The sequence below is a fragment of the Diceros bicornis genome, chromosome 7 (genome assembly GCF_020826845.1).
Source record: "Diceros bicornis minor isolate mBicDic1 chromosome 7, mDicBic1.mat.cur, whole genome shotgun sequence".
In the NCBI taxonomy this organism is placed as follows: domain Eukaryota; kingdom Metazoa; phylum Chordata; class Mammalia; order Perissodactyla; family Rhinocerotidae; genus Diceros; species Diceros bicornis.
In genome coordinates this window covers 66,976,647-66,997,634 of record NC_080746.1, presented here as the reverse complement: position 1 = coordinate 66,997,634, position 20,988 = coordinate 66,976,647, and the positions used below count along the sequence as shown (strand labels likewise).

General features: G+C 56.7%; 1 protein-coding gene across 4 annotated transcripts in view; it reads right to left on the bottom strand.

The window, feature by feature from the left end:
- TUB (TUB bipartite transcription factor) overlaps positions 1-20,988 on the bottom strand; it is a 25,854-nt gene extending 4,866 nt beyond the window's left edge. Inside the window, exons 1-11 of one of the 4 annotated variants that reach the window (XM_058545907.1) lie at positions 20,677-20,988; positions 11,474-11,525; positions 10,825-10,987; positions 7,194-7,337; positions 5,771-5,938; positions 4,614-4,735; positions 3,952-4,149; positions 3,538-3,650; positions 2,541-2,658; positions 843-941; positions 451-622 (exon numbers count right to left, since the gene is read on the bottom strand). In XM_058545907.1, coding sequence (XP_058401890.1) covers positions 451-622; positions 843-941; positions 2,541-2,658; positions 3,538-3,650; positions 3,952-4,149; positions 4,614-4,735; positions 5,771-5,938; positions 7,194-7,337; positions 10,825-10,987; positions 11,474-11,525; positions 20,677-20,714 — 1,387 coding nt within the window. In that variant the 5' untranslated portion in view covers positions 20,715-20,988. Of the gene's footprint in view, positions 1-450; positions 623-842; positions 942-2,540; positions 2,659-3,537; positions 3,651-3,951; positions 4,150-4,613; positions 4,736-5,770; positions 5,939-7,193; positions 7,338-8,768; positions 9,018-10,824; positions 10,988-11,473; positions 11,526-20,676 lie in introns of those variants that run through there. The other 3 variants (XM_058545910.1, XM_058545909.1, XM_058545908.1) reach the window with 3 other exon arrangements.

Below are 20,988 nucleotides of genomic sequence, written 5' to 3'. Positions count from 1 at the left end.
GAGCGGGATGGTGGAGATGGAGAAGGACAGATAGACATCCAAACCACGAGAAAGAAGAGAGAGCAAGATGCAGAGATGCCAAAGAAATCCCAAAGGGGAGAAAACACAGACCACGTGGAAGAAATGGCAGGAGAGAGGGAGCAGGTGACAAAGGAAAAAGAAAGGTATACACGAACACCGAAGACAGGGAAGAACAGAAAAAATCCATTCAAAGGGTGTTCCCACACCTGAGACTCTGCTGAGTGCACAGAATCCTGGGTCAGGGATCCAAAGAAGGTTCTTCCAGGGCCTTCCAGTCACTATGGTTAGAAAGTTCTTTATGTCTAATCTAAGCCGTATAACCCACTTCCTTAAGCTCTGGTCTATATGGGCACAGCTAGGTGAGCTGAACCCTGAGCTAAGCGCCCCAGGTATCATGTGGACAGTAATGAGTAAGGGCAGAAAACTCACGGTCATTGCCATGGATGATCTGGAAGTTCTTCACGGAGGCCTGTGTGACGCGCCCATGGAAGTTGAGTACGTAGGACTGTGTGTCGTCATTCCAGACAGGCGTCTTGTTTTGCAGCTCGATGATACTCTCCGTGTTTTTATTCTGCCAGCGTGCTAGCAGCGTCTCATGCTCCTGGGAGGGCAGCCTCACCTGAGCCTGGCCCAGGCCTTGGCACCATGACCACCCCAAAGAGGGATCTGCCCGAGGGGTGGGGGTCCTTAGATTTCCCTAGACCTCCAGGCCTCCTCACACTGTGTCTCCTACACATATACACACCAGCTGGGGTTCTGCCCTTAGGAGCTCGTGCAGAGGCGGGATGATGGGGAAGGGCTGAGATGGGGCAGAGACTCACGTTGCGGGGCCGGATGGAGACTCTCTCGTGAACCATGTTCATGCCTGGGACAATCACACTCATCTTCCGTGGCCCCTTGAAACCTAAGACATTTGTCTCCTGGGAAACAGAGAGAGAACTGAACACTGGCCATCTGAGGACTCTACTTACCTACTGGAGAGACTGGTAGAGGAAATAAAGATGATGGGCTAGTTTTCACTGTCTCCACTTGAACAACTGATAGGCACCTCTCAACTTCACACGTCCAGAATCCAGCTCCTGCATCTCCACTCTGCCGAAACTAGCTCCTCGTACAGTCTTCCTCACCTCAGTTAACGGCACTCAGGTCTTCCGTTTGCTCAGGTCGAATACTTGGAGTCATACTCCACTGCTCTCCTCTCACATCCCATTTCTAATCCATCTGCAAATGCTGTCAGCTCTACTTTCAAATTATATCCAGAATTTATCGCCCACTTTTCCCCACAACCATCTCTCACCGAGATCACAGTAACAGCCTTTATCTGGACTCCCTGTTTCCCTCCTTGGCCCCCGCCCTCCTCCCTGTCATCTGTTCTCACACAGCAGCAAGTGGTCCTGTTAAGTCAGATTGTTTTCCTCCCCAGTTCACTCAGGGTAAAAGCTGAAGGTCTTACCTCAACCTGCAAGGCCTCACATGATTCTGCCCCATTACCTCCCTCTCCTCACCATTTACTCTCCCCTGCGTTCACTCCACGCTCCTCGCTATTCCCCCTATGTGCCAGGCATCCAAGACACAGCTGGGTCTCACTTCCTTCTGGGCTTTACCCACGCGCTCCCTGAGTGCGGCCCTCCCTGCTGTCCTTCCTAACAGCTCACACACACCTGGACATTTCATATCCCTCTTCCTTGCTTTATTTTTCTCAACACTTAGCAGGAACATATTTCTTGCTTATATGTCTGTTCTATAGCTTGTCTCCCCCTGTTGGGGCTTAAGTCCCACCAGGGTATAAATTTATTTTTCTTATTCACTACTATATTCTCAGTGCCTCAAACAGTCTCTGGAACAGGGTTGGGGCTCAGTTAAGTATTTGAAGAGATTTGGGCTGCCTCCCCACAACTGACCAGCAGGTGGCACCATAGGCTCATATAGAACAGCTGCGGATTCCCAATTAGCCTCCAAGAAGTGCCCATGCCCAGGTAGATCGGGGTACCAATCCCTCATTTTAAAATAAGGTGGAAAATCTCCTGTCTTTATATTCCAGTTTGGTCATTTATGAGCTGGGTGACACTGGCAAGTGACCCAACCTCTGAGCTTCAGTTTCCTTATCTGTATAATAAAGAAAATAGGATTGAGCTCATGGGTTGAACATTCAGTGAGATGATTACGCAAAGGGCCTTATACTCCACGTAGGACCTGGATACTGGAGGAAGGATTGGAGGGGTGCACTGACAAGAACCCAGGCCTCTTGCCCCCTCCTTTCCAGGAGACTCCCAGCCTGGGCTGCACAGAGCCAGGCCTGGTTCCCAGACCTCCCCAGGCAGATGGCCAGCTGTGTTCTGAGCTGTGAAAACAGAAGAGGGCCAGGGCCCCTATCCCAGACAGGGGCCACTCCACAGACAGCAGCCCACCTCTGCGCAGCCTTGTTTTCCCACATAGATGGGATAGCCCATGGATTAGGCAGCAAGTCCTGAGTGTCATGTCTAACTCAGAGACCAGAGACCCAGGAACGCAGGACTCACGTAGCACACAGCTGCCAGTTCCTGACGCAAGGTTCCGCTTTCCAAAGTAGAGGATGATGCCTTCTGAGGGTTGACTCCGTTGTCGTAAACGGTGAACTTAGTGCCCATGAGGTTGGACCTGAAGGACAGGCACAATCAGTAGAGGGTCATGTACCCTCTGCCCCAGGACAGGGAACAGCTCCGAGTCTGTCCTGTGAGGAGTCTGCAAAGCATTCTGGGCTGGGTCAGGAGCAGACCTAGGGGCACACTGCTCACTGAATCCCCATCTTTGAAGGCGCTTCATGGCCAGAAGGCCTGGACTTGCTCTGAGCTGAATCAAAGAGCATCTCAGTTCAGTGAGGGAAATTCAGAGAGGTCAATCTGGGTTCCACAGGAAGTTTCCCTGGAAGAGCAAGAGTGCTTCCCTCATGGGAGGTGAGCAAGCAGAATGGCATCTGGCAAGGCTGCAGAGGAGACTCAGCACCCCATGGAGCCTGGATGAGATCATCTTCTCTGTCCTGTCCAGCCTGTGAGTCTCGGTCCAGCCCCATCTCCAGCTCTAGCTCCTCACCTCTAAGCTTGATTTATGCTCCCCAAATCTGGCACTCTGTTCCTCAGCAAACCTTCCCTCCCTGAGGCCTAGCTCAGAGCCTTCCCGCCACCCCCAGGTTGCTCTCTCTTCCCTCAAGGGCTCACTCAGCCCTGCCCCTTCGCACTGACAGAGATGCTAAGGCGGCTCTTCCGTGGTGGCCTACATCATCAGTGACATCCTGGGGGTTGCTCCATCACTCTTGGTGGGCCTGTGCCCACCTGTTTGGGAGCAGCTTAGGGTGGGGTATGTGAGGCCCATCTCCAGGTCCAGCCCTAGGCCTATGGTTGGATCTGATGGACAGAGAGGATCCTGGAAGGGATCTGATCCCTGGCCTAGATCTCCTTCAGGGACGAGACATGCCTCTCCCGAGAGCCAGCCCCTGCCCCTCCCTCCCACCCTGCCTACTTGGCGGGAGAGAGCTGATACCGCAGTTTCCCGATGTAGCTGTCCCCGCCTCGAGACAAGTCTGTTGGGTCCACGGAGATGAGGTAATTGGAAGTTTTACTCTTCTTTCTCTTCCTTCCAGCCAGGAGGAACACCTTGGGGAGTGGAGCAAGGTCACGTTCCAGGCCCAGCCTCTGGTCTGCACACAATCATAGTGCCACTCAAATGCCCACGCTCACACGAGTGACTCTCTCTTGCTTCAACTCCCGAACACATATATGTGCACACACACACAAGTGCACTGGCAAACACAAAGGTATGCACCGACCAGGCATGGAGGCTTCTGTCTCTGGGGGAACTGGAAGGTCAGCGTTGGATCTGAAGCTTCCAGTCACGTTCCAGCCCCTAGGACCTCAAGCCTGCCTAGGTGAAACTGCACGTCCAGGCCAACCTCACCTTCTTCCCATCCTCGCGGTCCAGATGCAGAAAGTAGGTGGGGTACATGCCCCGGTCCATCCCCTTCTTGTCCCGCGTGATGCGGCACTTGATGGTGATACCCTGGGGGGCTGGTCTCAGTGCAAACTCCTCCAGATCCTGGACCTCAACATCCACCGAAGGCTCTGGGGCTGTCGGGCTGGGGGCTGAGGCTGCCTCCTATAGGGGAGAAGAGGAGCGTGAGCCCAAGGACTCTGAGCAGCTGAAACTGATGGTCTGGGGTCCAAAGCGGCCCCCGATGTGGTGGTGGGAGATAGGGCAGGGTCCCTGAGATGTGGGCCTGGCCATCCTGGCCCTGGCGTCAGCAGCTAACTTCCCAGCCCTTCCCTCACCTCCGCAATCCCTGGGGGTGGAGTGGGGGATACGGGCAGGTTCTCAGAGGTCATCCTGTCCAACTCCAGCTCCCCCCTGCTCCTGGCCTGGCTGAAGAGAATGGCAGGCAGGGTGGGAGGACAGAAGAGCCCAGGCCAGAGAAGCTGGATAGCCATCTGGGCCCAGCCTCTGGCTCCAGAAAAGCCAACTCTCCATCATTTCTTTACATTCATTCCCCCTCCATCCTGGATGACCAGCCCTCCGAACACTGCCATCTACCCTCCTACTGGGCATGAAAGCTCCTCACTCACCTTGATGGACTTCCTGCTAGTAGCAGAGCTGGGGCGGGTGTTGCTGTTTAGCTGGGAGGAGCTGGAGCTGTTCTCGTCCTCATCTTCCTCTTCCTCTTCAAAGCTCATGCTGCTGGAGACGCCTAGGCCAGGCAGAGGAGCAGGAAGAGATGAGTGGTCACATATACACACTCAGACACCTGTTCACGGACAGACTCTCACACACACACACACACAGCCGTATGTACACACATGCATTCACACATACTCCCACACATATATCCAGATACACACAAGGACACACACTCTCTCAGATGCATACATGAGCTGGGGCTGGTCACAATCCTCTGGGTACACCCCCTGCCCCAGCCTTGGGTGGGTGCTTCCATCAGACCCCCTCCTCTCTAGCAGTCGGTGTCCTGTCTCCTGTGTCCTAAGACCTGAGCTGAGCTGACCCCGCACTGGGAGCCTCCATTTCTGGCCTCAGGCCTATTAGAGGCCTTGGCTGGCATGGGCCACGGAATGTCTCGGGAAAGGCCTAGCTCCTTACTCAGCCTGAGTTGGTGTGGGGCCCACCGACTCCTCCTCTCCCCAGCCTGCCCAGGGCCCTCTGACTACATGCTTCTGCCCACCCGGAATGCCATCCCCAGCCTCAAGTTGCCTCAACAGCCCTTTCTCCAGGAAGCCGTCCCTGATCCAATTCCTCAGAAGGTGTGGCACTGCCAGGCTTCCCTCTGCCACCTCCCTGGGGCAGGCCTTATGGTGGGGAACCTGGGCAACAGGTTTCCCGGGAGGATCTGCCGTGCCTCTTGGCGTCCTGGCCCTGCTTCCCCTAGCTCAGCAGACACAGCAGGAACATTTTGCAAAAGCTTTTTCAAACGAATCAAAGAGAAAGGAAATCTGTCCCCAAACCTGGGCCTCGCCGGCGGCAGGAGCTGGGGAGAGACAGGGCTGGGCTGGGCTGGGGCTGGTTGGTTACCCTGGTTCACACTTCTTTCCCTTAACTTGGCCTCATCAGGGGCCCCTGCCCAAGTTTCTCCTTGGTCTCCAAGTGTACCCCCCACCAGGGCCTGGGCGAGGCTGGAACAGACACAGGAAGGCCATGCTCCCCAAGAAAGGTACATCTGAGAACCTAGAACTGAGCTTTGGGGGTGTCACTGGACCTCCACGGGGCTCACCCTTTCTCTGCATCTTGGCACGGAGATCCTGCCCGCTGGGCTGTGCGCCCCCACCAGCTGCTGTTTCCCCGGCGTCCTGGGCGTGGTCCGACTGGCCCACAGTCAGGATCTGCACCGGGTCTCGGGCCTCAGACTTGTCTTCTGCCAGTGCTGCTGGCCCGCTGGTGCCTGCAGGCCACGGACACTCCTGAGTCCCGTCCAGGGGTGGGGAGGGGAGGGGAAAGCCTGGATTCTCAGATGTCCATGAAGTGGGGGAGGGATGAGTAGGGGGACCCTCTGCAAAACTTTATTTGCAAAACTGATTTTTAAAAACTAACGACTGCTGTCAGCCTCTTAATGATTGGTAAGCTATGAAGGGACATGGGCTTCATTTCTTCTGCTGTTCCCCCAAATTAGTTGCCGAGGGTTGGTTTGCAATGCCTCACATCCCTAGGCAGACGGCAGCCATCTACAAAACTAACTGCACAGTGAAAAAGACGAGATGGAGAACAAGGACAATCCAGACCACAGCCGGGGCCACCACTCGTTCCCGGACCTGGCCAGCTACGGTTATCGGTGCTGATGTGCCCCACCCCTCTCTCTCTCTCACGGACAGACACACGCAGTAACTCACACACGGCATTACAAACATATGGGGCCCCCTGAAAAAGACTGAGGTTGGCAGACACTCGCCTTCCCAAATGGAGGACCTCCCATGCCACAAGTCGGCCTTCCTGCCCAAGTTGCCACAGCTTCAGTAACAGAAGCAAGGCCTGGCCCACACAGGTGGCGGCCACCCTGCCTGGTTGGGCTATGCCCCAAATGCTGCAGTCAGCTCCAGCAGCCTAGGGACTGTGACATACCACTGTCCAACCGTGACCCTGAGGCCTGGAAATCTCCGCCCAGGCACAAGGGCTGAGGAAACAAGGCGTCCAGCCAACAGAGACCGGCCTCGGGGCAGGGGCCACCATAACTGTCCTTGATCTCTCGGGATCTTTTCTGGAAAGAGGGGAGCAGAGGGAACAGACTGGAAGTCTCTGGAATTGGGACTGGAATGGAGGGTCGAGGAAGCCCACACGTTGAGTGAGTGCTGCACAGGCATGGGGCCAGTGCCTGGGAGGCCGTGCGCCCCACTGGAGGGAGTGTCCTGGGTCAGGATGGAGGTAGAGAGTGCGGTGGGGGACGGGCTTCCTGGGTCACAGCTGAGCTGGACTTCACTTCTTGGCAGTATGGAGGGCCTGCCCACACCCATGGCCCAGCCAAGGCCCCCATGAGCTAGATGAGGCCTGTGAGCCAGCTGGGTGCGGGCCCTGAGCGCCATTTTGTGCCTTCACTGAGGCTTCCCACCCTGTCCCTCACCTCCAAGTCTGGAGGATAAGCCCACCCCCAACGCTACAGTGGGGGCCAGGCCTCCTGAGGAAGACTGTAATGAAGGCAAGCCAACCTTTGTGCTTCCCCTTCTTCTCCTTCCTAGAGGCCCCACCCTGGCCCCCCGCTGCGGCTGCTGCCTTGGTTCTCTTGGCTGAGGCTGGTGCTGTTGGGTGGGCAGCTCCAAGCTGCACACTGGCAAGTGAGTCAGCCTCTTGAACTGCTCAGGAGACAGAGAGAGAGAGAGAGAAATGGGCACCAGGTGAGACTAGGGCTCCAACTCAAACACACATACCAGAATATTTCCCAGATCCACCCCCACAATCCACCCCCACCATCTGTACCACCCATCTCTACCAGGCAGAGGTGCCCAGGGCAGGCCAAGCTGGAAGGAGGTGGCACCCCCCAGCCCAGTATGACCCCCAGGATCAACCAAGAAGCAGAACAGTCAAAGCTCTGGGCCAGCAAACTGTCTGAGCCTAGGCAGTGGGAGGAAGAGCGTCTGGGAGAATGTGGGTCATTGAAGATGGCGGATGAAGACAGAAAAGGCTACATCTCCTAGAAGAGACCACAACTAGGGCAAGCAATCCAGGGATCCTGCACCCGCCCTCATGGGACGAGCCCACGGCAGCCTGGGTGCCAGAGCACCCTGAGGCAGGAGAATAACTCCGGGATACAAGGAGCTGCACACACCAACAGAGAGGTCTCGGAAGGGTCACAGCAGGTGGCCTCCAAATTCTCCACACATCAGAACCCCAACCTGCTCAAAGTCCTTGAACGGTTTCTCATTGCTCTTAAGACCAAGACCAGCGTTCTTGTGCCAGTCTGGCTCCTCCACCTCCCTTCCCCTCGGCCTCAGCCTCACTGCACACTCCTCAGCTCCCAGCACCCCAGGTCCCAGCCACACCCGCTCTCTCAGTGCCCTGTACATGCCGCATGCCCTCTTGCCACAGGGGCCTTGCTCCAGCTGTCCCACTGCCTGGACTGCGCTCACGACTGCAGCCCCCTCCCATTAACCTCCACACATCCTGCAGAGTCCAGCTCAGGCATCACCTCCTCAGGGAAGCCTTCCCTGACCCTGGTCTGGGAGCAGGCTCTCTGTCATTCACTCACAGAGCCCCCTTTTTCTGCAATGCACACCCATGACCATCTGTTTAACTCTCTCTCCCCTCCTAGACCTTAAGGTCCATGAGAGAAGAGAGACCACGCCTGTTTATGCTCACTCTGGACCCTTAGCCTCTAATCCAGAGCCTGACACAAAGTAGGCCCTCAATAGACATTTAAAAAATGGATGAATATATAATATGAATGAGCACAGCCAGCAAGTCAAAACCTGTTTACCAGGATAAACCGTGAGGGCTGACTGATGTCAAACTCCCTTATCTTCCTCTGGGAATGATCCCCTTGTATTGAACACCAAGAGCCAGCAGAGGGCAGAGCAGGAGGCGGCTAATGCTGCAGGTGGGGCTGGGGGGCACTCTTGGAGACGCGGAGCCCAGGTGGGCCAGCCCCGCGGGCAGCAGCCTCCTCATGGCTTTGCCCACCACTCAGAGCAGGGCAGAGACTGGGCCCCAGGGGATCCGCGTGCACCCTGCCTGGTCTGAGGTCTCAGCAGGGAAGAGCATTCAGCTGATTAGAGCTCGGAACACACCGTGGCCGCTTCCATTTTCAAAGCCCTGAGACTGAGAATTTTTCCTCACTCGACAGGGGAGGAAACAGACCCAGACAGGGTAAATGAGTTGTTCACAGTCACAAGTGAGCAGGTGACCAGTATTGGCCTGACTGGAGATTCTGTCTTCTGACTTCGGTCGTGCATTCTTTCCGGAGGTGCTGCTGTCTTTCTGCGGGCCTGGCATGGGCATGGCATGGCCCCGGCCCGTGGTCAGTGCTCAAGAAACACCTGCCAAGATGACTACACATCAGTGACTTGCAGGACTCTCTCAAAGCCTCAAGATGCTGGCCTCTGGCACAACCTGGCAGGGCTGTAAGTCCCAGGAGTGGGCTTCCATCCCATGTGCAGCCTCAAAAGGTCAGGTGCCAGGCTTGGCAGGGCTGGGGCTGTGACGCCCACATGGCAGCAGGCCAGGCTCCACAGGACACAGAGCACCCTTGGGAGGAAGTGTGATGCGGAGGCTGCAGGGAAGGGTGTGGCCGGGGGCCAGTTCTGTGCAGAGCAGTGGGGGCTGCTCTCTAAGACAGCAGAGCAAGGCTGAGGTCCCTGTCCCTCCCCTCTGAAGGGCCTCTCAGGTGGGGCACAGACATACCAGCTGTGGCCCCAGGTGCTGAACTGAAGCACACGTGGGGGAATTACTATGAAGAAGCTTCCTGTCAGGGAGGCAACATAAAATGGTGGAAAGGCCATTTGGAGTCCAACAAGCCTGGGTTCAAAGCCTCAGCCTGAGGCTCACTAGCAGTGTACCAGGGTGAGCTGTCGAACCCCTCAGAGCCCATCTCCTTATTGAGCATGTGTGGACAATGAGGTACTGTGGGGAGAAATGAGATAACGCAGGGAAGGCTCCTAGCACCATGCTTAGCCACTGGCCCAAAGACAGCCTTTATATTAGACGTGAAATGGGTTCCCTCAGAGGTATGAGTGCCCACAGAGGCGACCGAGCTTGTCTGCTATGCCAAGCCAAGACTGGGCAGCAGGTGAATGAGACTCTATGGTGTCCTCCAAGGCAGGGACAAGGGGACCCAGTGAGCTAAGGGCTGGGTTAGCAGAACCTGAGATGCTGTGGGGCAGGTGTGGGGAGGGCCCAGCAGTCAGATGAAAAAGCTTAGTCCTGAGGTGAGGCAACTACCAGTAGTTCCAAGTGGCTGGAGGCTGCATGTCCTGAGGAAGCCACAGAACGAGGGGCGCACCTTGGTTGCTAAGGTTCCTTCCAACTGCAAAAGCCAGATGCCTGCAACCTTCTTATAGTCACTGAGGAGAAGCCATCAGCATTACCAGCACCAGCAGGGGGCGGTGGAGACTGAGTCAGAGTGCTCCTTTCAGGCTCAGAGACACCAACTGTATGCGGCCTGGGGTACTCTTAACCTAATCTAAGCAAGAGGGATGTAATGAAGCCATCCTCCATCCAGGATGAGCTGCAGAGAACTCCTCCCGCAAGTGGGCTCTGCTGGGAACCGGAGTGTGCAAAGATGGGAGCTGGAGGCTGCTCATCACCATGACTCAGTGAAGGGACCTACAGGTCAGAAGCCAGGTAGACTGAGAGTGCAGGGAGCCCAGGGAGGGGAGGCAACAGGTGTCTGTCACCAAGAGACCCTAGCTGGTGTGGGCGGGATACTGAGATGGATTCCTCTCAGGAGGCAGAATGCTGGTGGGGAGCAGACTGTCCTGCTCCTAGGAGCTGCCTCTTGCTCTCGGTGGAACACTCCAGATCAGAAACCCAGACTGCTGAATTCCCAGATCCATGAAGTTTTAGCCTTCTGGCCCCGCAGCTGATTCAGAAGCCGACAGCCTGAGCATATGCAGGAGCCCAAGGCTCTAGGTCCCAGCCTCCCTCTGCCTGGCCCTGGGCAGAGGCTGGGACTCTGGGCTGGGAGTCATTTTCAGCCTGGGCACACCCTGACAGGAGGAGCCCCTCACCTGCCCAGGTCAGCAAGAAGTCCCTGAGGGGCTCCCCAAAGCAGTGCTGAGGTGTGAAGCCACAGCACAAGGGCTTCCCAGGCTGGCTGTCCCCAGCTGCCCCAAGAGCAGAGTGTACCTTGGTAGCTGGTGCTGCCGCTGCTGCTGAGGTAGGACTCCACCAGGGGGGCCTGCTCTTCCGACTGCCGGGCCCGCCGGCTCCGGGGCCGCCCGTCGGCATTGGCCTGCACCATCAGGGGCTCCTGGCGCTTCTTCTTCTGCTTCTGCTCCAGCAGTGCCCGCTACAGAGGCACCGGACAGGCACAGAGGTTGGTGCACCCTAAAGGACAGCTCACCACCTCCACCCAGAGGAAGGGCACCCAGACTGGGACCAGGGAGAAGGCCCTGCTCGCTCAGCTGGGTTCTAGAGGTCGGTCGCATTGGGGTCCACAGCCCACTCTGGGCCAAGGCCTCATGTCCTTGGTGCCCCGAGACTTGGGGTCCAGGAAAGGCAGGCAAAATCCAGCCCAGGTAGCTGCCCTGGCAGGATCACGCAGACATCCGGCCCTCTAACTGCAGTCACCCCAGCTGCCGGCCCGGCCGAAGCCCCATGTACTGCGGCAGTGCTAATGCTGAGCTGGAAAAGGGGAGAGCTGCTTCTCCCTGCCAGACAGGCTCACCCCAGGAAAGGGACAGCCCTCCCCCTCTGCCCTTGGAGACCCCAGCCCAGACTCTGGCCAGGACCGTGAGTGCTGACTGCCCTGCCGCCTGATCCCAGCCTCACTCACCTGCCGGTCAAGCTTCTGCTGCCTCAGGTTGCTGCCCTCATCATCTAAGACACTGCAGAGGGAGAGAGGGGTGTTCAGGGCCTGCCCACAAGGCACCAGGATACAGCCCAGAGCCCACCCCCAGCACAACCGGGTTCTTGAAACCCCTCCCATCATGGCTCCTGGGCACATGGGAGAGGGAGGAACGGTGAGGCTACTGTCTGGGAACCAGCTTGAGACAGAAAAGGGTGAGCAACATTTCTGCCCTTTGGGAGCTGATCTCCTACTGGGATTCCGCTGCCCCAAGGACTTCCCAGTCGGCCTGGCCCCAGTGAGTACAGGAGGAGACTTCCCCCTTGGGCCTGTGAGCAGGGCCAGGCCTGACTGAGATCCAGGGGAACCTGTCCAGAGGCATCAGGTACAAGCTAGGCCCAAGGCCTGGCTTCAGACCCAGAGGCCTGTCCCTGCAGCCCCCTCTCGGATCTCACCAGCTCTTCCCTCCCCCTTTCCATCCTTTCTGGAGGATGCGGGGTCCTCTGGGGCAGATCCTCTCCCCATCTGTTCAAAGCAAACTCCTGGCTCTCCAGGTGGCAGAGTGGAGGTGCTGACACTGCCCACCCCCTTCCCCACTTAGAGGGCTGAGGGTCCCCTCATCTGGGAGAGTGAAGCTAAGACACCAACCAATCTCACAGGGCAGGGCTAGGGCTGGGTGGGGACACAGCGCATCAATGCACAGCCCAGCAACCAGCCACTGCCCTTCCCTGGCCACAGATGTGGCGCAGACAGCACCAGGGCATCAAATCCTACAGTCACTAAGGTCTTGGGATGGGCAGCATCATCTCCCAGAGACTGGCCCTGCCTCCCAGGAAGGCAGAGCCCCAGTAAGGAACTCCAACCACTTAGCTATCTTTCTAGTCCAAGACACATGCATGAGTCCTAGGCCCAAATTCTACAGAAGACAAGGTCAGGACAGCTGCAGGGTGGGGGTGGGGATGGGGTTGGAGCCTGAGGATCTGAGCTCTGGAAACCCCCAGCTGCCCTAGCCCAGTTACGCTGGAGCGTGCCCCTGAACGAGACCCGTGTGTGGGCACCTGCACACGCATGCCAGAGTGCACTAGGTTTATGTGTGAAGCTGCAAGTCTGTCTCACCCCTGTGCACGCACAGGAGGTGTCCAAATGTGTGAGTGCATCTAAATGTGTGAGCGCATACCTGGATACACACGCACGCAAACGCCTGTGTGACAGGTGGGCGTGCTTGTGAGCAGATGAGTACAGGAAGTGTGTAAGGGGGAAAGCTGAGGTCAAATCATCCCCAAGACAGCAGAAGCCCTTCCTCGCTGGAACAGTCATTGACTCGAAATGTCCCTTCAGCTCATCCAAAAGACTTGTGTCTTGTGTTAAAGTGGACTGCAAACAGCCCACCACCCACCTCTGGCTTCCCCACCTGCCTCCCTGGCCACAACCTATAAGAACTCTGCATATTTTTATTTTTAAGACAGCTGTCTTACCTACTTGACATCTGGGAAGGCCTCTCCTGATACCCATGGGCTGCTCTGCATTCAAGAGGAGCCCCAATTGTGATCTGGAGGCATGCACAGAACAGCCTCACTCCCTGAACCCTCAGCTGCCAGGGCACAGGAGAAAACACTACTCAACAGACAAGCTTCTGAGTCAAGGCCTCAGTTTACCTAAAGCAGCCCACCTGCCTAAGAGCGCACAGCTGCACGTGGGACTCCCTGAGGGCATGACCAGGACCAGAGGACAGGAAACCAGCTCCTAACAATTCAAGCTGGCTGGGACGGTGAGTGTCTCATCACAGAAGGCATGCACCACAGGCCGGAGGGTGGCAGTGGTAGTTCTAAAGGAAGGGTGGAGGGACTAGACTGAGCAAGAGGCAGGGCCCCGCCAGGTCCAGGGGCTACAACTCATCCACCTGTCTCTCCACCTTAAGCCAATGGCCCGACTGAATAACGCGGGGGCAGAGCATCTGCTCACAAAGACTTCAAGGATCAGTCTGCAAACACCAGTGTCCTCCGCGGTCTGCTGCACGAGCAGTGCGTACTCACTCATGATTTCCAGGACATGGATGATAACGGCAGCCTGGGCTCTGTGTGGCACCCGGCTGACAGGAGCAACGGGGCCTGAAATCCTACTGTGCTCTGCTTGCCAAGCTCTGTGCCTGGGCATGCACGGAGCAGCCTGTAATCTCAGTCACGTGCTAGTGCCTGGTCACAGGAGCCCGTGTCACCTCCACAAGACGGTGCTGGCTCCCCTTCCTGCCAGCAGGAGAGGCCATTTCATGGCTTGCTGGGATGACGCAAGCCACTCGCACTTTCACAGGGCAGGGCTGGGCAGTCATCTGGGTCATCCCTGGCACTGGGCTTGGCTGAGCAGGACAAAGAAGATGACTTCCATGGTGCTGACATTAATAGCTAGGGTCATTCAGAAATGGGGACATCCAGCCGAGAGGTAAGCGCACATTAGCAAAGCCACCTCCAGAACTGCTGGGTCACAGTGGCTGCTCAATGGACAAAAGGTGGTTCCAGCTATGGTGGCCTCACTGCCCAGTACCCCCCTGATGTCCTTATCCATGCAGTGGGGCCTCTTCCCGCCACAGGCCACTGTCCTACTGCCATGGACTTCCCACACAGCTACGCCCTGGGGAGGAGGCTGCTTTCCATGAAGACATTACTTCCTCTCCCAATGACCAAGAGCCGCAGGCTTTAGGAACACTGGTTCCCAGGTAAGGCTACAGGTAGAATAGACTAATCACTGGCTTTCAGAGGAAGATGGATGAATACAAGGCTAAGCTTCTGAAGAGATTCCAGAAACTCAAATGCCCTGGAAGTGCCTAGAGAGCCGCCCACCACCTCACTCACCAGTGGGCATGTTGGAGCAGCTGGAGGAAAAGAGCATGCGGGGCTGGGGCGGCGCTGGGGAGAAGCAACATGTGCCTGGTGGATAAGAATGTGGTTGGCTGGGCAAGACCCATCCAGGAGGGCTGACGTAAACCCACCTAAATGAGGAGGAGGGCAGCAGCACATGGAGGAAAGCAGGCTCCTGGTGTTTCTAAGAGAGCTGCAAAGGTCTGAGGGGCCACAATCCCCCAGCAGGGACAAGCTCACACTGGGTGGGTGTTTCTGCCTAACAATGTATCCGCAGCACAACATCTGTCCCTGGTGGATAACAGAGACTCCCAGCAAACAGCAGCATGTTGGGACAACAATGATGGCTGTCCCCAGGGAGAGCAGAACTGAAGCTCCTCTGCCCTCCTCCCCAGCAGCCAGCCCTGCCTCCTCATCCCCCACCACAGCACCTTCCCCAGGCATCTTCCCTCTCACCCACACTCCCTGGCCTGCCTCTTTCTGATGGGCACTGTTCTAGGCAGCACGAAGCGATAACCACAAGAGGAGAACAGTAATGGCTTTTTAATGACTTGGGCTCCAATTATGGAATCGCTGCCAAGCCCTGGCTGCCAGCTGCAGCCCCGCCAGGAGACAGGGCACTGATGGATGGGTCTTCCAGCTGACCCTGGCGGCTGCTTCATTATGGTCGCCTGCTGCTGAGGGCCAGACCAGGGAGGCCCAGGAAAGCACTAGCCACTGGCTCATAAGGGTCAGAGAAGCCTGGTCTGCTGTGTCCACCAATCCATCCACTCTGCCCAGGGTCATCGAGGTGGCCCCTTCACCTCCCAGGGAGTCAGCCCCTCCACATTCCCTTGCTTCCCCTGAGGCACCCGACAGATATCTGAAGAGTGAACCATGCTTGACGACAAATGAGGGCAGGGCACTTCTCCCATGGGCAGGAAGAGCCATATCTAGAGCCAGACCAACATATCTAGGAAGCTGGTTCCCCCACCTTCTTCTTAGACCCCACCCAACATGCTCCAGCTAATCCATCAGAGCTGACCAGAGGCCTGGGGGCCAGGCCAACCTAGGGACAGACCACACTCCATGCTCCTTCGCCCTCCTCCTTCCTGCCCATGCTTTCTCCTCAGTCACAGTGGCAGCTGCCCCTGCTGGACCCAGGAAATCAGGGAACTGGGCTGTCAGGAGAGAAAAGACCACCCAGGGTGCCTGCCTGCAATCCCTGTGCTTAACGTCAGACCCCCTGGGACGTCCAGATCTGTGGCCTCTGTTGCCTAGTGGCTGCTTGGAACAACATGAACACACAGTGGGGGTGGGAACACACAGTGTGAGTGGGAACAGGGCAGGAGGGGGGTGGGTGCAGCTCCAGAAGGGAGAGGACCACGCTGCTCACAAGAGTTCCAGCCTTCCAGCCACTGGCTCCCAAACTTAGCAAGTGCATTAAAACTACTAGGGGCACTCAGCCCTGACTTGGTAATTCAGAACTGCTGGGGAGGTTGCCCCAGAATCAATGCCCCACCTCACTCTCTCTTTTAAAGCAAGTGACAGAGGTGATTCTAATGCTCAGCCATGCAAATGGGGACCATGAGCCACAGCTGGTGATCTCTAAAGAACAAAAAAGAAATTAGGGAGCTGCTACAAGGCTGGAAGTATGCAAATGCAGCCTTATGTTCAGATGGGGGAAGAAATTATAGTCTGCAGATCAGTGAGTCTAACGTAGGCCCCAGGTAAGACTGTGGAGGAGGTTAACTGAATAACCAGAGGGGTGGTTTGAATGGCTAGAAGACAGGTGATCACTAAGAGCAAGCCCAAGTTCACCAGCAAGCCAGGGCACATGTCCTCAGGCCCTATCAGGAAAAAATGGGAGGGCAGTATAGCCAGGCTCCCACATGGAATCACAGGCACCAGCGACGATAACTTGTGGGCAAGATGAAGCAATGTCAGTGGCACGCTAGTCCAATTAGACAATCATTCGAAGGTTTCTGCAACTGCAACAAGGGGTGATGCCACAGTCAAAGAAGGTTTCCAGCACCATGCTTCTCTTGGTTAGTATGTTTATTGATGACCTGAAGACGAGGCAGGCCTCTCAGCAGACTTATGGGTGTACAGAGTGGAAGAGATACTAGTGTTCACCAAGGCAGTATGCACTCAGAAGACCCAGGAAAGCTAGAGGAGAGCGTAACAAGCGGAAACCTAAGAGGAGAAGGTCAAGTCTTACATGTGGGTCCCCAAACCAGGTCTTCCCCACAAGGCAGAATGGAGGAGATAAGGCTGACATCAGCCTGATGAAAGACTTTGGGGTCTGTTTACAGAGGCCTTGAGGTGACTGGTCAGTGAGTCAAAACCATCCCACGGGACGGCGAGTGCTCAAGGGCAGCACAGGGAGCAGGGGTCCAGAGTGAGGAAATAACAGCCTCACTCTGCAGGATGCTTGACAGGCCACACCCAGGACACTGCGTGCAGCTCCCAGACCCTCACTGGAGGAGGGCAGAGGCCAACCTGAGGGCATCCGCAGGGCCCCTGCTCCGTCAACCATCTCTATCAACCTTGTGTTTACTGCTCCTTCCACCCCAGGCAGCAGCAAGAAGACTTCCCAAAGGGGTTGGGGTGGGAGTGGAGAGAGCTTCTCCGTGGACCTAGGAGTAGAGGCTCTGCTCCTCCTCCCTGCTGCCAGAGGTGAAGCAGTGGGCCATAAGGTCTGGGGCCCCTCTGAGGCTCCCCCCAGAGGCAGAACTGAAGGAGTCAGGAGTCTTGCTTAATCAGGAATCACTCTGCTCCCCAGAAAGCGGAGTGAGGACGTGGTGGGAGGATCCTAACAAGGGCCAAGAGGAGGGGAAACCCAGAGACATGCTTAGGCTCACCCCAAGAAAGAACTTTCTAATGACTGCAGCCATCTGATGGAAGGCTGTTCGCAGGGATGCTGCAGGGAGCATTCACAGAGGACTGGGCGGCCTGTGAGGGCCCTTCCAGCCTGAGGTTCTCGTTCTCTGAAGTAGAGCTGTGCTCTTCCAGCAGCACTCCAGGAAGCCCTATTGTGAGGGGAGAGTACTGCACCCCTCAGGTGTGCTGAGAACCTGGGGTGGGGCCAGGAAAGCCAGCAAGTCCAAAAAGCTACCTGGGGATGCCACTTTGATTCAAAGTAATGTGCATCTTGCCTGTGTGGGTCGTGCTAGGCACACAGCCAAGAACCAGATGTGGTCCTTGCTCTCCAGGAGTTCAAAGCCTGGGGAGGGAGGCACCAGGCAATGGCCACAGGACCAGGCAGACAGAGCACCTAGGACAGGGTCAGCCATCACTCCCACCCAGCACGGTCCTTCCCGACTCTCAGTCCTCCACCTACAACTCACAAAAGGTTGTGAAGTCCTGAACTAGGGGCATTTAATATTCAAGAACACAGGTGAAGAGAAAATAGCAGATATGGGAATTATTAGAATAGAAAAAAAGGGCAAAAAATTATTCCAGTTGTCAAACTTTATAAACTAAATGGCTCCCTTCTGAATCAGAATGTGAGATTAATCCATGATCATTATGAACTGAGCCACAATTACCCTTAAGAAGATTATCACCAACTGTCACTGCTTCAAAGAAAATGAGCCCAGCCCAGGGATGCAGGTGCAACCATCACAGAGGGAGGAAACCCCCCCACCAAGAGAGCTAACAAGAAATTGACCGAGCTCTCTCCCCCAAACCAAATGACACAGTCCATTCTGACATGCTGTGACATTAGGGAAACTTCACACCAGAGCACATGTACACGTGCCCATCCCCCGCATCTGCAAGTAAACTGCCTTTCCTGTCTTCTGCCCCAGTTTTCTCTGTAATCAGACAGGCATGTGGCTTTGACTGCAATCAGCAGCCCAGTTAACGCAAGAGGAAATCTGCATCTCCTCCTCTCAGCCCAGGTCTCCCCATTCTGGAAATCTACACGCCAAGTCCAGTGCTTTCCCAGACTCAGTGCAGGCTCAGAAAGACCTCAGCAAGGCAGGAGAGATTCTGGCAGCTTCTGAGTACAGACTGCCCCCAGCTAGACACACCTTCCTGCCACACAGCAAATAGGCAGGCGTGACGGAGTAATGGGACAGCAAGCAGGGCAGGGCCACAAGGGTGCCGAGCTGCTCCTCAGTGCTAGGTGTCCAGGGTGGCAGGATTCTGTGCTCCACGTGGAGTGTGTGGGCCCAAGAAGGAATGAGCGGATGGGAAGGTTGGGCCTGGGCTGGGGTAAGTGCCAAATCACTCCTCAGGATGCTAGTGCCTTGGACACTCACTGGAGGACAGAGCCATTTCCCAGAGACAACCCCACCTCCCTGGGGCCTCCTTTCCCAGAGGCAGGCTTAAGCCTCCCCAGTTTGAGGCAGGTCTAAGACCTGTGCACCCTACAAGCTTTGTTGGCCCTTGGCTCCTGGGAGAGGCTTCCTTGAACTATGACCTGACCTAGCCCCCAGTCTGCTGGATCCTAAACATGCCATTATATCCACAGCCACAAGTGCTGGCCCTTCCTTCCCTTATAAGTTAGTTTGTGGCCCCCACCCTGCCACCTGCATCCCCATACAGGTACTTCCACAGCGCAAGAGGCCACTCAGCCCACAGGCACTACCCAGGCACCTCTGCTGGGTGGCTAGAAAAGGTTAATGGTAGTTTGTGGGGCTGCACTGTCTTCTACAAAGTCCTCCAGCCACATGTGTCAAGAAAGCCAGGATGCTCCAGAAACTACCATGCCCCCAGCCTGCATGCCCTGTGTCAGGTGGCAGCTCTTCTGAGTCAGCACAGCCCCAGCCCCCTGATGGAAATCATCTCCCTGGTCCATGTGGGACTCTGAGGTGTGACTGCATATGTCTGCAGGAAACCCTTGGGGTGACTCATGTGTGCACGTGTATGTGTTGGCAGAAGGGGCACCCACAAATTCCAACCTGGGAAGCCCTGAAGCCCCCAAAGGACCTGAGATTAGAGACAACAATTCTCAAGAGAAATCCTGAATCCCCAGGCCAGTGACAGGTGCTTGTTTGCAGAAGGATCTGCTTTTAACAAGCCTCAGGCGGTTTCAGCTGGTTTCCATTTCGGATGCTGTCTGGACAGACTCATGGAAGAGCTCTGTCAGAATTATTTTCTATCAGCGACTGGAATCAGGTCCTTTCCCGAGAGCGGGCTGTGTTATAAGGCAGGAAGGTCCTGAGGGTCTGTTCCTACCACTAACAGGCATGTGCACCTGGGCCGGCAATAACATACGGGACCTTAGCAGTCCAGGACCCTTTTCACTCACAGGCCTCTCCAGGAGGCCTAGAGACAGCCCCGTAGCCCATGGCAACCAAGGAGCCAATGGGTGGCCAAGGATCTGGTGCTGCCATGGTGATAAGCTCCTTTCCAGTGGTAATGGAGAGAATGGAGTAGTGGATGGGGAAAGGCCTACACCTGTGTGAAGCCCCAGAGATCCCTCCCCAGCCCCGACCTTCACACAGGTGGGAAAGCCCAGTTGTCCTTGGGACAGACCACAGTGTCTGGGAACAGCGTGGCCATGCTTCCCTCAGCGTGCCTGGGTTCTTAAGTGCTCTTATGCATGCAAAGGTGGTTCTACGTATTGGGAGTTGGTGTGTGTCCAGGTATAGACCTGTTAGCAAGTAGATTTCTGAATCTCTGAAAGATGAGTAGTACTTGTGAGTGGGCAGCAGATGTCAGATATTTTCCAAATACAGAATGTGCCTGTGCACAGATATGCAGGAGTGCACCTATGTGAGCCCAACAATCAGTGCATGAGTGTGTGTGTGTGTGTGTGTGTGTGTGTGTGTGTAGAGATATTCTTGGTTCAGAATAACTGTCTCCAGGAATTCACGCTTTGAGTGTATGAATCGACCAGCAGGAGTGTCTTCAGCCACATGTGCCCACATCCTGTGGGTGCATACCTGCAGATGTATGGTGTGTGCGCACAGCTATCCTGGCCTGTGACCTGTGTGCTGGGCTTAGGAGGGGGCTCATAGCAGTGTGCGCTCCCTTCCCAATCGCCCAGCCACATGGCGCTGCCGGACGACAAGGCCCACACAGGCCCAGAGCACTGGCCCCTTCTAGCAACCCCGGCGGATAAGGGGCGAAGCAAGGCAGGTGGGTTCAGTCCGCCGGGCCTCCCAAAGTTGGCGTAGGAAGGTCCAGGCTTCCAACTCGAGCCCCCAGTGTTGGAATAGATGCGGAGGGTACCGGTGCCCTGCGCCCCGGCCCGGTGTGCCCCGCCAGCCCTGCGCCCCGAGTTCAGGGTAGTGGGAGACCCCGCCCGGCGCCCTCGACCCTGCCCCACGCTCTTCGCGTTAGAGGTTGGTGGGCTGGGCACGAGCCCCCGAATGGAAGAGAAGGTGGGGGCCGGCGCCCGCGTACCTGTAGGGAATCCAGTCGGAATGCGGCTTGGAAGTCATGTCTCTCGTGGGCGGGGCGGCTGCTGCGGCTCTGGAGTCCGGGGCCCGCGGGGGCCGGCGCGGGGGCCCTGCTCAGCTCCCGGGCCGCCCTGGGCCGCATCCTCCCGGGCCGGGGCGCTGGGCCCCGCCGAGGCCCGAGCTGCACGCCAGGGCCCCGGCCGCGGGCTCGGCGAGCGGCTGCCTGCGCGGCGCGATGGGCAAAGCTGCGGAGGGCGCGGGGCCGCCGCGGGCAGGAGGGCGGCGTGCGCGCGCGGGGAGGCGGCAGAGGCGGCCC